We start from the raw sequence: 13,694 nt of genomic DNA on the forward strand, positions 1-13,694 counted from the left end.
CACATTGTTGCAATTATTGCAACCTTATATTACCTTTTAATTTCTGTAAATAAAGGTTTCTTCTCCTTTCCCCCTTACAAGAAGGTCTTATGTATTTTTATGCATTTAGGTGGAGATGAGGTGTGAAAACTTACCAGTATAGAGATTTGACTGGAATTACATTGGGCTTCATTTGGGGAAGGGCAGGGATTTTTAAAAACTTATTGATAGAATCATAGATGGGTATGTTTATGTGATGCTTGAGAGTGAAAATTGGTATAACTTTCAGAGCGTAGTTAAGGGTAGAGTGTATGACACATACTAAATGATGTGTAAATATTGGATGTTGATATTATAATAATTATTTCTTAAAAGATAATGTGTCCTATAAATCAGCTATTCTAGTTTTAGAACCATATAAGGGGACTTGCCTGGTGGTACAGTGGATAGGAATCTGCCTACCAGTGCAGGGGCCCCAGGTTCAGTCCCTGGTCTGTGAGGATTCCACACGCCTCGGAACAACTAGGCCCCTGTGCCACAACTACCAAGCCAGCCCTCTTGCGCCTATGAGCCACAACTACTTTAGTCCATGTGCTGCACCTACTGAAGTCCGTGTGCATTAGAGCCTGTGCTCCGCAACAAGAGAAGCCACCACAATGAGAAGCCCATGCAACGCACGAAGAGTAGACCCCGCTCAGTGCAGCTAGAGAAAGCCTGTGTACAGCAAGGAAGACCCAGTGTAACCAATAAATGAATTATTTTTTCAAAAGAAGCATATAAGGAAGTAATCATGACTTTATATAGATAAAGCTGTGAAACTGTTCTTCGTGGCATTGCTTATAGTAGCAAAATGTTAGAAACAGTTATCTAACAATGAAGGATTCTTAAACAGAACTAGGGTGTATTATTACTGTGAAATACCGTATAGCTCTTTAAATTATGTAAAAATTAAATGATAATGAGGAAAATTGTTTGCCCTCTATATTATGAACTGGAGAAAGTTCACAAAGGAAGTTTAATCCAATTTTTGTTTTAAAAATGTATTCTGGGAGTACTGGGAAACCTGTGGGAGTGATAGATATATTCATTATCTTAATTGTAGCCAAAGTTTCACAAGTGTATAATACCTGTGTGAAAACTACTTAAATTTTACCTTCTGAATATATGCAGTTTATTATTATTAACTAATAATATCAAATCTATTTAAAAAAACAACTTTGTTCTTTAAATGTAATAAATATAAGGAAAACTGTTGAGCTTATTGCTTCAAGAAATAAAACCTTTAGTACATATATATAGAGAGAGAGAGAGAGAGAGAAAGAAAGATTGATTTTAAGGAATTGGGTCACATGATTGTAGAGGCCAGCAGGTCTGTCATTTGTAAGGCCTTTTGGCAAGCTGGAAATTCTGGCAGGAGTTGTTGTTGCAGTCTTGAGTTCAAAGGTGGTCTGGAACAGAATTCTTTCTTCTTTAAGGGACTGCAGTCCGTTCTCTTAAGATTTCATATGAAGTCTGTCCTCAAAGTCTACTGATAGAAAAGTTAATTAAATCTAAAATACCTGTACACAATGACATCTAAACTGGTTTTGAGCAAGCATACTGGGTATGGGTCTGGGTACTATAGTATAGCTGAGTTTACACGTAGAATTAGCCATCTCACTTGTGTTAGAGTGATTTCAGCAGAGTAACAGAAAATGCAGTTGGAATGCCTTAAACTGTGTGGAAATCTCTTAACTTTCATAAGAAGAGGTCCAGAGGTTGAGCAGGGTTTAGGGTAAGTTGATTCAGTGGCTTCAGGATGTCATCAAAGACCCTGGTTTCACTACCCATACTGTCTGTTTCATTTTCACTGTAGTGTGGCTTGGAGAGGCAGTTGTTCGTAGCTGGAGAGGCATCCTGGTTTCCCATGGCTCTTTGGAGATGTACTTGTGCCTGCACATCTGTAAACCAGTCACCAGCAGGAGGTTTGCCAAGAAACTACTTAACATAAAATATGCCCAAACTTAGAATATCATAAAAAGGAAAGAAACTAAGAAAAGTACCACTTTCAGAACTCAGGAGCTTACTTGGAGAGGAGATAGCGAAGTTATACAGAGTCAGTTCATTGGCTTTATGTGAAATCCAAAGATACACACTAGAGTGTAACATAAGAAGATTGAGAAATAATCTGTTCTGGTAAGCAATGTAAAGGTTACGCACTGGTTTTGTCCTTTTGTCCTTTTTTTCCATTTAAATTAGTAGTCTGTCTAGGACAGGTGGGAACTGGCAGCCAAACATACTGAGTAATAAAGATAATGGAGTTATAGACCATTTTTAATATAGAATGTGGCAAGTTGCATTGATATCCTTTTTTTTTAAAATTTTTTGATTGTGCTGAGTCTGCTGCGTGCAGGCTTTTTATAGTTGTAGTGAGAGGGCTCTGTTGTGCGCGGGCTTCTCATTGCAGTGTCTTCTCTTATTGCATAGCACAGGCTCTAGGCACGTGGGCTCCAGTGGTTGTGGTGTACAGGCTTAGTTGCCCTGTGCCTTGTGAAATCTTCTCAGACCAGGGATTGAACCCATGTCCCCCTGTATTGGTGGGCGGATTCTTATCCAACGGGCAGAACTTACCACTAGGAAATTCCAGTATCCTCTTTTTTTAATGCTGTGACTTTAATGTTTTATTTTAGTGAATGTAATAATTGTTTACTGACTCATCTTCCGTCACTGGGCTTGTTTATAAGGCTTAAGTTCATTTCACTCTGGGGTTCTCAGTTACCAAATTTCCGATTTGGGGATTTTAGGTCATTTTAGTGTATAATGGGATTTTCTAACAACTGTTATATACTCATAAGATTTGTCTATTTTTACAGATAACTTGGGGTAACAGGAATTGAATAAATTTTGTACTTTACAAATTTTTTTTGTTATTTGTTTATGGCTTTACATGAGTTTCTTGAAAGTGAATTGGATTTGTACATTATTTTCTAGATTTAATATAGGTTGATAAGCTCTCAACTTTCATGAATGTAGCTTGATACTGGCCCTTCTTTGGAGTAGGTTATTACTGTATTGGACATATTTTGGCATCTCCTACCAATTTACCCTCAGATCAGATCAGTCGCTCAGTTGTGTCCGACTCTTTGCGACCCCATGAATCACAGCATGCCAGGCCTCCCTGTCCATCACCAACCCCCGGAGTTCACTGAGACTCACGTCCATCGAGTCAGCGATGCCATCCAGCCATCTCATCCTTTGTCGTCCCCTTTTCCTCCTGCCTCCAATCCCAACCAATTTACCCTACTTCCTACTTAATTTACTTCCTATAGTAGCCTTGAGCTTTTTTGTTTGTTTTTGAGGTTCCAGCTTTTATCTCTTCTTTGTCCATGAAACTGTGGAGCTGACTTCACTTCTGGCTCCCTAGATACATGTCACTCAGGTTTGGCTAGCTTTGGGCCTTACAGTCTTTCTGTCCATGGATTTGAGACTTTTCCTAAGGTTCCATGTTGTAAAGAATCCGCCTGCAATGCAGGACACCCTGGTTCGATTCCTGGGTTGGGAAGATCCACTGGAGAAGGGATAGACTATTCACTGCAGTATTCTTGGGCTTCCCTTGTGGCTCAGCTGGTAAAGAATCTGCCTGCAATGTGGGAGACCAGGGTTTGATCCCTGGGTTGGGAAGATCTCCTGGAGAAAGGAACAGCTACCCTCTCCAGTCTCCTGGCCTAGAGAATGCCCTGGACTGTATAATCCATAAGAGTTGGACGTGACTGAGCAACTTTCACTGCAACACCTGCATGTACGTTGAGTGAGGTCTCTTACCTGTAACCTGTGCACCTGAGAGCAGGAAGGGGCTATTACTGTAGCAATCACCTTGAGATAGTATGTGGTCTGAGGATAGAGCCAGCACAGAGAAGTGGAGAGGGGGAACCTTGCCATAGGATTTTGAAAGCCGTTTTGCTCCATACCCAAAACAAAATAGAATGTTTAGGAGATTGACAAATTACCTTTTTTGATCAAATCATTGTACTTTGAATTGTAGAAGTAGTCCAAGTTTGACTGAAACTTGGATGAGAGGTTTGGATTAAGGAGGTCCCTCTTCAATAACTTGTGGTCCTAGAATGCCCCAGTAGCACAGGGCTGTTCTGAGGTTGATGGAGGTTGATGGGAGGGCTTCCACTGGTTTTCCAGTTGTGATTCCCAGGCCTCACATGCTTGAGTTGTCTTCTGTCAAGTGTTGTTCTGGACCTTTTGGAGAAGTAGACATTTAAGGGATTCAATCTAATTACAGTGAAAAATGATGACTCTACTTTTTACTCAATGAAGGTGATCAGAACTGCAAGTAACACTATAATTTATTCCCCCTAGGGTGCTTTCATTGCATTTTATTGCTTTAACTATAATTGTAGAATGCCATCAACTTTTACTAAATTTAGAAATTTTGTATTTTAAGGACTGTTAACTGTAAATTCTTTAATATTTTTCTTTTGAAAATGAAGTTCTTCTGTAAGAAGTAGAAACATGAGTTTTTTTACAATCATTGAAATAATATATATAAAGAAAAAACTAATTTCCCTTCTCTTGCTACTTTGCCCAGCTCAGAGTTAATAGCCTGTTATATATCTTCAAGACCTCTGTCTATGCATAGAAATGGAAATAGAAATAATAAGAAAAACTATATTTAAATAATAAAAAACTATATTTAAGTATATAAACTGAAAGAGAGCCAGGCAGACAGTCAAGCAGAGACACAGAATTCAACAAAAACAGTTTGATAGAGCCACAGAAAGGGACACAAAGAGGTAAAGACAAAGGCATAGAAAGCCCCACAGAGAATCTAACAGGCGCACATGCGCGCGCGCGCACACACACACACACACACACACACACACACAATACTTTCACTGTCTTAAAAATCCCAGTGCCCACCTTTCATTGCCCACCTCCACCACTATCCCTAGCAAACACTTGGTTTTTATTTTTTTTAATGTCTGCATTTTTTTTTTTACCTCTTTCAGAATATCATCAAGGTTGGAAATACATAGTATGTAGCCTTTACAGATTAGCTTCTTTCACTTAGTAATAGAGATTTAAGTTTGCTGCATGAATTTTCATAGCTTTATACCTCATTTGTTTTTAGTGCTGATCAGTGTTCTGTTGTGTGGATGTATTTATTTACCCATTCACCTACTAAGAGACATCTTGGTTGCTTCCAAGTTTTTACAATTAGGAATAAAGCAGCTATAAACATTCATGTGAAAGTTTCTATGTAAATAACAATTTTAAACCTCTTTGGGTGGATATCACGGAGTGAAGTTACTGGATTGTATGTAAGAGTATGTTTGCTTTTGTAAGAAATTTCCAAATTGTCTTCAAAAATGGATGTGTTTGCATTTCCACAAGCAGTGAGTGAGTTTGTTGCTCCATGTCCTCACCAGCATTTGGCATTGTCAGTGTTACAGATTTTTGTCATTCTAAGTATGTATGACATTGTTGTTTTAATTTGCCTTTCTCTGTTGAAACATGATGATATTCGTGTACTTATTTGCAATCTGTGTCTTTTCTTTGGTGAAGTATCTTCAGATCTTTCACTCATTTTTAAATTAGGCTTTTTGTTTTCTTGTTGTTCAGTCCCTAAGTTGTGTCTGATTTTTTGTGATGCCATGAACTTCAGCACCCCAGGCTTCCCTGTCTTTCATTGTCTCCTGGAGTTTGTTAAAATTCATGTCCATTGAATTGGTGATGCTATCTAACCATCTCATCCTCGGTCATCCTCTTCTCCTGCGCTCAGTCTTTCCCAGCATCAGGGTCTTTTCCAGTGAGTCAGCTCTTTACATCAGGTGGCCAAATTATTGGAGCTTCAGCATCACTCCTTCCAATGAATATTCAGGATTGAATTCCTTTAGGATCAACTGGTTTGATTTCCTTGCTGTCCAAGGGACTCTCAAGGGTCTTCTCTAGCACCACAGTTGTAAAGCATCAGTTCTTCGGCGCTCAGCCTTCTTTATGATCCAACTCTCACATCCATACGTGACTACTAGAAAAACCATAGCTTTCACTATCCGACCTTTTTCAGCAAACTGATGTCTCTTTTTAATATACTGTTTAAGTTTGTCATAGCTTTTCTTGCAAAGAGCAAGCGTCTTTTAATTTCCTGGCTGTAGTCCCCATCCACAGTGATTGTGGAGCAAGAAAATCTAGTCTGTGACTGTTCCCGCTTTTCTCCATCTATTTGCCATGAAGTGATGGGATTGGATACCATGATCTTTGTTTTTTGAATGTTGAGTTTTAAGCCAGTTTTTTCATTCTCCTCTTTGATCCGCATCAAGAGACTTCTTTAGTTCCTCTTTGCTTTCTGCCGTTAGATTCTAACTCTTGCTTCTTGTCTTGCATACAGCTTTCTCAGGAGACAGGTAAGATGGTCTGGTATTCCCCTCTCTAAAAATTTTCCGTAGTTTGTTGTGATCCACACAGTCAAAGGCTTTTTCGTAGTTATTGAGGCATAAGTAGACGTTTTTCTGGAGTTCCCTTGCTTTCTCTGTGATCCAACTGATTATGGCAATTTGATCTTTGGTTCCTCTGGCTTTTCTAAACCCAGCTTGTACATTTAGAAGTTATTGATTCAGGTACTTCTGAAGCCTAACTTGTTGAAGCCTAACTTGAAGGATTTTGAGCATCACCTTGCTAGCATGTGAAATGAGTACAACTGTATAGTAGTTTGTACATTCTTTGGCATTGCCATTCTTTGGGAGTGAAATGAAAACTGACCTTTTCCAAACCTGTGGCTGCGCTGAGTTTTCCAAATTTGCTGACACATTGAGTGCGGCACTTTAACAGCCTCGTCTTTTAGGCTTTGAAATACTTCCGCTGGAATTCCATCACCTCCACTAGCTTTGTTTTGCTTCCTAAGGCCCATTTGACTTCACACTTCAAGATGTCTGGCTCTAGGTGAGTAACCACACCTTTGTGGTTAACTCCGGGTCATTAAGACCTTTTTTGTATAGTTCTTCTATGTATTCTTGCCACCTGTTTTTAGCATCTTCTGCTTCTGTTAGGTCTTTGCCGTTTCTGTGCTTCATTGTGTTTATCTTTGCATGAAATTTTCCCTTGTTACCTCTGATTTTCTTGAAGAGGTCTCTTTCCCATTCTGTTGTTTTCCTCTATTTCTTTGTGTTGTTCACTTAAGAAGGGCTTCTTGTCTCTCATTGCTACTGTTATTTTCTTATTATTGAGTTTTTATGCTTCTTTGTATATGTCATATGTGTTGTGCTGTGCTGTGCTTAGTCACTTGGTTGTGTCAGACTCTTTGCAACCCCATGAACTGTATAGCCCACCAGGCTCCTCTGTCCATGAGGATTCTCTAGGCAAGTGTTGCCATACCCTCCTCTAGGGGATTTTTCCTAGCCCAGGGGTGGAACCTAGGTCTCCCACATTGCAGGCAGATTCTTTACCGTTTGAGCCACCAGGAAAGCACATGTGTTGTATACCAGACCTTATCAGATACATTTTAAAAAGATCTTCCCCAGTCTGGCTTGTCTTTTTATTCTCCTGATTGTCTTTTGCAGAGCTGAAGTTTTCAATTTTAATCAAGTCCAGCTTCCTTCACAAGAACCCCATTTCTTTTTCCCTGGTTGCAATTTTGGTGTCATTGTCAGGGGTTTTCTGTTTTGTTATCTTCCAGGAGTTTTTTGTGAGAAGGAAATGGCAACCCACTCCAGTATTCTTGCCTAGAGAATCCTGTGGACAGAGGAGCCTGGTGGGCTGTTGTCTTTGGGGTTTCAGAGTCAGACACGACTGAAGTGACTTAGCAGCAGCAGGAGTTTTTTAGTTTTGCATTTTGCCCTTAGGTCTATGATGTGTCTTGAGTTAATTTTTGTGAAGTGTTTAAGGTCTGTATCTAGATTCTTTTTTTCTTTTTTGTTCTTGCCATGTCTATGTCCACTTGTTAAGCAGCCTTTGTTGAAGACTCTGTTTTTCCACCAAAATGCCTTTGCTCTGTTGTTGAAGATCACGTGTCTAGTTTTGGTATTAGAGTAATGCTGGCCTTTTGGAATAAGTTTGGAAGTAGTATTTCTTAGTTCTTCTTGTATTTTCTGGAAGAGATTTTAGAGAACTGATACAATGTCTTTCTTAAATGTTTGGTGAAATTCCCAGTCAAGCTGTTTGGGTCTATGCTTTCTGTTTTGAAAGGCTATTAATTATTGATTCATTTTCTGTAATAGATTTGAGCCTATTAAGATGATCTGTTTCTCACTGTGTAAGTTTTGGTAGGTTGTGTCTTCCTAGTTGGTTCATGTCATCTAGAATATACAATTTGTGGTCATAGAGTTGTTCATATATTCCTTTGCTATGCTTTTAATGTTTGAGGGAGCAATAGTGATGTGTCTCTTCTTTCATTTCTAATATTAATAATTTGTACTTTTTCTCTTTTTTCCCTTAGTTAACCTGGTTAGAGCCTTACCAATTATATTGTTCTTTTCAGAGGATCAGTTTTCAGTTTCACTGATTTTTCTTTTTGTATTGATTTCCTATTTTCAATATCATTGATTTCTGTTCCAATTTTTATTATTTCTCTTCTGCTTACTTAGCTCTTTTTCTAGTTCCTTGGGTGGATGCAGAGGTAATTGATTTTAGAAAAGAACATCTAAAATCAATAAAAAATATACATATATTCCATGCTATAATTTTGCCCTAAGCGATAGCTTTGCTGTATCCCAAGTGTTTTGGTAAAGTGTGTTTTATTTACTTCAAAATATTTAAAAATTAATTTTTAGATTTCTGCTTTAACCCACCTGTTATTTAGAAAAAAATTTTTTTAATGTATTTTGCAGTTTTCCAGCTATCTTTCTGTTACTGATTTCTAGTTTAATTCCATTGTGGTCTGATAGCATACTTTGTATGATTTCTGTTCTTTTAAATTTGCTTAAGTGTATTTTATGTGTGTGACTGGGTCTGTCTTGGTGAATGTTTCATGGGGAATTGAGAAGATGTATTTATTCTGCTGTTTTTGAAGTATTATACAGACATAAATTAGATCCAGCTGACTGATAGTGGTGTTCAAATATGTTCTTACTAATTTCTTTCTATTGAATTTGCCAGTTAATCTTAGAGGGGTCTTGAAGTGTCCAACTGCATTGGAGAGTTTTGACACTGTTTTAGGATTATACACATTATACACATGTTTTGGAGAATTGATTCCTTTATGTAATGAGCATTCCTTATGTAATTCTCCACTTTATTCCTCTTGACTTCTTTTGCTCTTAACTCAGCTCTATCTGAAGTTTAATATAGTTTCTCCTGCTTTCTTTTGCTTAGTATTACTCTGTCGGTCTTTATATTTAAAGTGGATTTTTTTTTGTAGACAACATACAATTGGGTTGGGCCTTTTTAAAAATTCAGTACAACATTCTGCTCTGCTAATTGGTATATTTTAGACCATTGGCATTTAAAGTACTTGTTGATGTATCTGAATTATTATCGACTGTAATTTGTTTTGTTTTCCATTAGTTACCCTTGCTTGTTTTTCTTCTTTTCTTTTTCTGCCTTCTCTTGTCTTTGTCTTTTTATATGACTCTGTTTCTTCTCTTTTCTGAGCATATAAATCCTTAAAAAATTTTTTTTTAGTTGAGCTTGTGTTTGCAATGTACATTTACAATTGGTCCAAGTTCTCTTTAAAATAACATTATACTACTTTAGGTTGTATGCATGAGTTCGTGCTTCAATTGTGTCCGACAGTCTTTGTGACCCTGTGGACCTAGTCCACTAGGTTCCTCTGTCCATGAGATGTTCCGGGCATGAATACTGGATTGGGTTGCCATGCCCTCTTCCAGAGGATCTTTAGGTACCTCCTAACAGAGGATTCCCATTTCCTCCCTCCTATCCCTTATAACATTATTGTTATTCATTTTACTTATCTACAAGCTGTAATCACTCAACTCATTTTTGCTATTATTGCTTTAAACAGAAAGACTGTTTGGTCAGTGAATAATAAGGAAAATATTTTATTCTACCTTCATTTAAGTTGGTCAGTTTTTTTCATTCAACACTTTATAAATAGTTCATTTCACTGTCTTCTTGCTTGTATAGCTTCTGAGGAGAAATCCAATATGCATTTTATCTTTCCTACTGTATAGGTAAGTTTTTTTTTTTTTTTAACCTGGCTTCTGTCAAGGTTTTCTTTTTGTCTTTGATTCTCCGCAGGTTGCATGTGATAGACCTAGGTGTAGATGTTTTGTTATCTATCCTCCTTTATATTTAAGTTTCCTGGATTTGTGGTTGGATATTTATCATTTGAGGAAATTTCAATCATTATTAGTTTTAGGTTTTTTTCTGTCCTTCCCCCATCCCCTTCCTCCTTCCTTTTTTCCTCATTCTCTTATTTGTTTCTGGCATTCCTATTTACATCTATGTTGTTATTGTTCCACGTTTTTTTGGACTTTCTTTTTCACTTTCTTGTTTTCCTTGGCATTTCAGCCTTTGGAAGTTCCTTTTGACATATCTTCAAGCTCACTGATTCTTTGCTTGTTTAAATCTGGTTTACTGATGAACCCAACAAAGCCATTCTTTGTTTCTCTTACAGTATTTTTTATTTCCATCATTTCATTTTGGTTGTTTCTTAGAAATTTCCATTTTTCTGCTTACAGTACCCATCTTGCATGTTGTTTATTTTTTCCGTAAGAGCCCTTAGAATATTAATCACTGTTACTTAAAAATTCTTGGTGTGATAATTCAATTATGCTTGGTTTTCCATATTCAGACTGTGTTTTAGCATGCCTTGTAATTTTCTGTTGAAAGGCATATATAATATATTTAGTAAAAGAAAATGAGATAAATTTACTTTCAGTGTAAGGTTTTATATTTATCTGGCTAGCAGTTAGGTTGTGTTTGGTGTTTGCTGTTTGCTGAAGCTGTATCAGAGGCTAAAATTTCCTTCCCTGTTGTCTTTTGGTTTCCTTGGAGACTTCTTCTTAAATAAGGTCTGAGATGCATAGTTATTTTGTAGTACCCTGTTCTTACATATGATGGTAAGTTATAGGGGGAAGGGAAGTGTTCTGTAGTCCTATGATTTGGCCTTAGTTTTTTAGAGAGTCTCTATCCTCAAGACATGTTTACCTGTTTTCTTGTTTCTGTTCCCTCTTAAGTGAGACAGGAATGCTAAAAGGAACTGGAGTGTAGTGTTTCTTTACCCTAAGTCAAAGACTAGAGTGTTCTGGAATTGGATATTTCCTTTTTGCTAGGCTGATGAGGCTCTTACTGAAGCCCAGTTGGTTAGACTCTGGTAAAACAGTTTCTCTTGAGGACAGACCTTGTTCAAGAACAGAATGCTTTAGGGCTATTTCATCATGACTGTTTTCCCCCTCACTTTCCTGGAAGAACAACTTGCTTTTCAGTGTGATAGATAACCTGGTAGGGTTCCTGGTGATGAAATTCACAAAAGTGGTGGGAGGCTTCCCTAAGACTGGAACCCCTGGAGTTTTAACTTAAATTTGTTCATGCTGAGTCTTCAGCAATTTTTCAATCACAATTTAGGCTTTCCTATGCTGGTAATGGTTGTTGTGGTGTTTTCTACTTCTGAGCTTTGCTGAATTGATGATTCTCTGTATCTGCCTATCTCTGTCACCAATTTTGGGGGCAGTGGTTTGCTCTGTGACCCCAATTCTCTGATAATCTAACAACTGTTCATTTTTAGTTTGTTTTTCTATTTGCTATGAGGATGGGTGTGGGAACTTCCGAACTCCTGACTGCTGGATTGGAAACCATAAGCCCCCTGTGATGATTGCTTTTATTTATTCTATATTTTACTTATCTTACTAAAGAATATAACATATCTCAAGGTGATAAAGCTTTCTTTTTCTAGCTGCATAATATGGCATGGTATACATAAACTGGGCTGATTTAACCATTCTTCTTGATGGGCACTCAGTTTACCCCTCTTTTCCCATTACTAACAGTACTGCTAGAAATGTGTTTATGCATGTATCCTTGCATGCTGTTTATGTCATTTCCTTAGTTTACTTCCAAAAGTGTGATATCCAGGTCAAATGATATTTTCTTTCGTTAGCCTACTTTGTCAAAAAATTGTAGCAGTGTATGAATTTCCTTTCATTTGGATATCACTAAATATTGTCAGCCTGATAGGTAAAAATGGTTTCTTGTTGTTTTTTTGATTAGTACTTTCCCAATTAGAGTGAGGTCTGAAGCATCTTTGTCTGCCATTTCAGATTCCTGAGTGCATCTTTATTTGTGATATTGCCATTTCTTTCATTTGGGTTATTTGCTTATTCCTTATAAATTTGTATTCTAGGCCCAGTTGTTAATAATATTTAAAACTTATTATTTGTATTCCTTATAGAAAAGTCAGAAAATGGCAGCATAAGAAGAAAGTAAAAATCACCCATCTGCTCACAGAGATAAACTGCTCTTAGAATTTTGATATTGGACATTTTTCTAAGCATATGTATGTATATAAATTCCTACCAAAATGAAATTTTACTTGGCATGCTATATAAAAATATTATTACATGCGATTTTATGTTTAAATACAAAATAAGAAAAAATATCAAGCAAGAGAAAAAAGCTTTTTGAAATGTAGGTCATGACCTACTAAATTGATTTCATGACACACAGTTTGAAAACATTGCCTAAAACTATGTAAATATGCAACCTTGATAAAAGAAAAATAAAAATATGAGAACAACAAATATATCCCTTAATTCAAGATAACTTGAATGTCTCCTATGTTTTTCATTTATTTAGTTTTTTTCAGACATTTAAAAAATTCAGTATTACTGAAATGCTCAAACATAATTAAAAGTAGACAAAGTAGTATGATGAATCCCACTGTCTCCATGCCTTACATTTAGCAGTTATCACATTTTGCTAATCTTGTTTTATTGAGCAATCCATATTTAAATTTACCTAGTTGTCTCAAAAAATATTTTTCATAATTGGCTTTCATTGAATCTGGATGCAAGCAAGAGATCTGCACACTGTGTGGTTAATATTATCATAAGTCTCTTGTGATCTATAGTATCTACTCTTGCCTTTTAAAATTTTTGCTCTACTTATTGCTTCCCTGGTGACTCAGACAGTAAAGAATCTGCCCACAATGCAGGAGATTGCAGTTCGATCCCTGGGTTGGGAAGATCCCCTGGAGGAGGAAATGATAACACACACCAGTATTCTTGCCTGGAGAATTCCATGGACAGAGGAACCTGTGGGCTATAGTCCATGGGGTCACAAAGAGTTGGACATGACTGAGCATCGAACATTGATTGAAGAATAGACCATGTTTTGGGTTTGACAGATGCTGTCTTTCATGGTAGTAAAGGACAGAAATGGTATGGACCTAACAGAAGCAGAAGAGATTAAGAAGAGGTGGTAAGAATATACAGAAGAACTATACGAAAAAGATCTACATGACCCAGATATCAACAATGGTTTGCTCACTCACCAGAGCCAGACATGCTGGAATGTGAAGTCAAGTGGGCCTTAAGAAGCATCACTACAAACAGAGCTAGTGGAGGTGATGGAATTCCAGCTGAGTCATTGAAGATCCTAAAAGATGATGCTGTGAAAGTGCTGCACGCAATATGCCAGCAAATTTGGAAAACTCAGCAGTGGCCACAGGACTGGAAAAGGTCTGTTTTTGTTCCAGTCCCAAAGAAGGGAGTGCCAAAGAATGTTCAAACTACCACACAATTGCACTCATCTCACATGCCAACAAAGTAATGCTC

General features: G+C 37.3%; 2 protein-coding genes across 10 annotated transcripts in view; one reads left to right on the forward strand and one right to left on the reverse strand.

Annotated features, from left to right (window-relative positions):
- CDK13 (cyclin dependent kinase 13) overlaps positions 1-13,694 on the forward strand; it is a 125,555-nt gene that overhangs the window by 64,947 nt on the left and 46,914 nt on the right. Inside the window, exon 6 of one of the 8 annotated variants that reach the window (XM_086395996.1) lies at positions 12,311-12,644. The exons of the other annotated variants lie outside the window; for them this stretch is intronic. Within the exon in view, the coding sequence (XP_086252122.1) occupies positions 12,311-12,345 (35 nt within the window). The 3' untranslated portion in view covers positions 12,346-12,644. Of the gene's footprint in view, positions 1-12,310; positions 12,645-13,694 lie in introns of those variants that run through there. 8 annotated transcript variants of the gene reach the window in all.
- MPLKIP (M-phase specific PLK1 interacting protein) overlaps positions 1,004-13,694 on the reverse strand; it is an 80,549-nt gene continuing 67,858 nt past the window's right edge. The window contains exon 3 of one of the 2 annotated variants that reach the window (XM_086396026.1): positions 1,004-4,206. The gene's annotated coding sequence lies outside the window, so the exon portion shown is untranslated. The remainder of the gene's footprint in view (positions 4,207-13,694) is intronic. The other variant, XR_015162298.1, reaches the window with a different exon arrangement.

This window comes from Bos grunniens, chromosome 4 (genome assembly GCF_055505025.1).
Source record: "Bos grunniens cultivar Pamir isolate PY7600 chromosome 4, Bosgru_T2T1.0, whole genome shotgun sequence".
NCBI classification, from domain to species: Eukaryota; Metazoa; Chordata; class Mammalia; order Artiodactyla; family Bovidae; genus Bos; species Bos grunniens.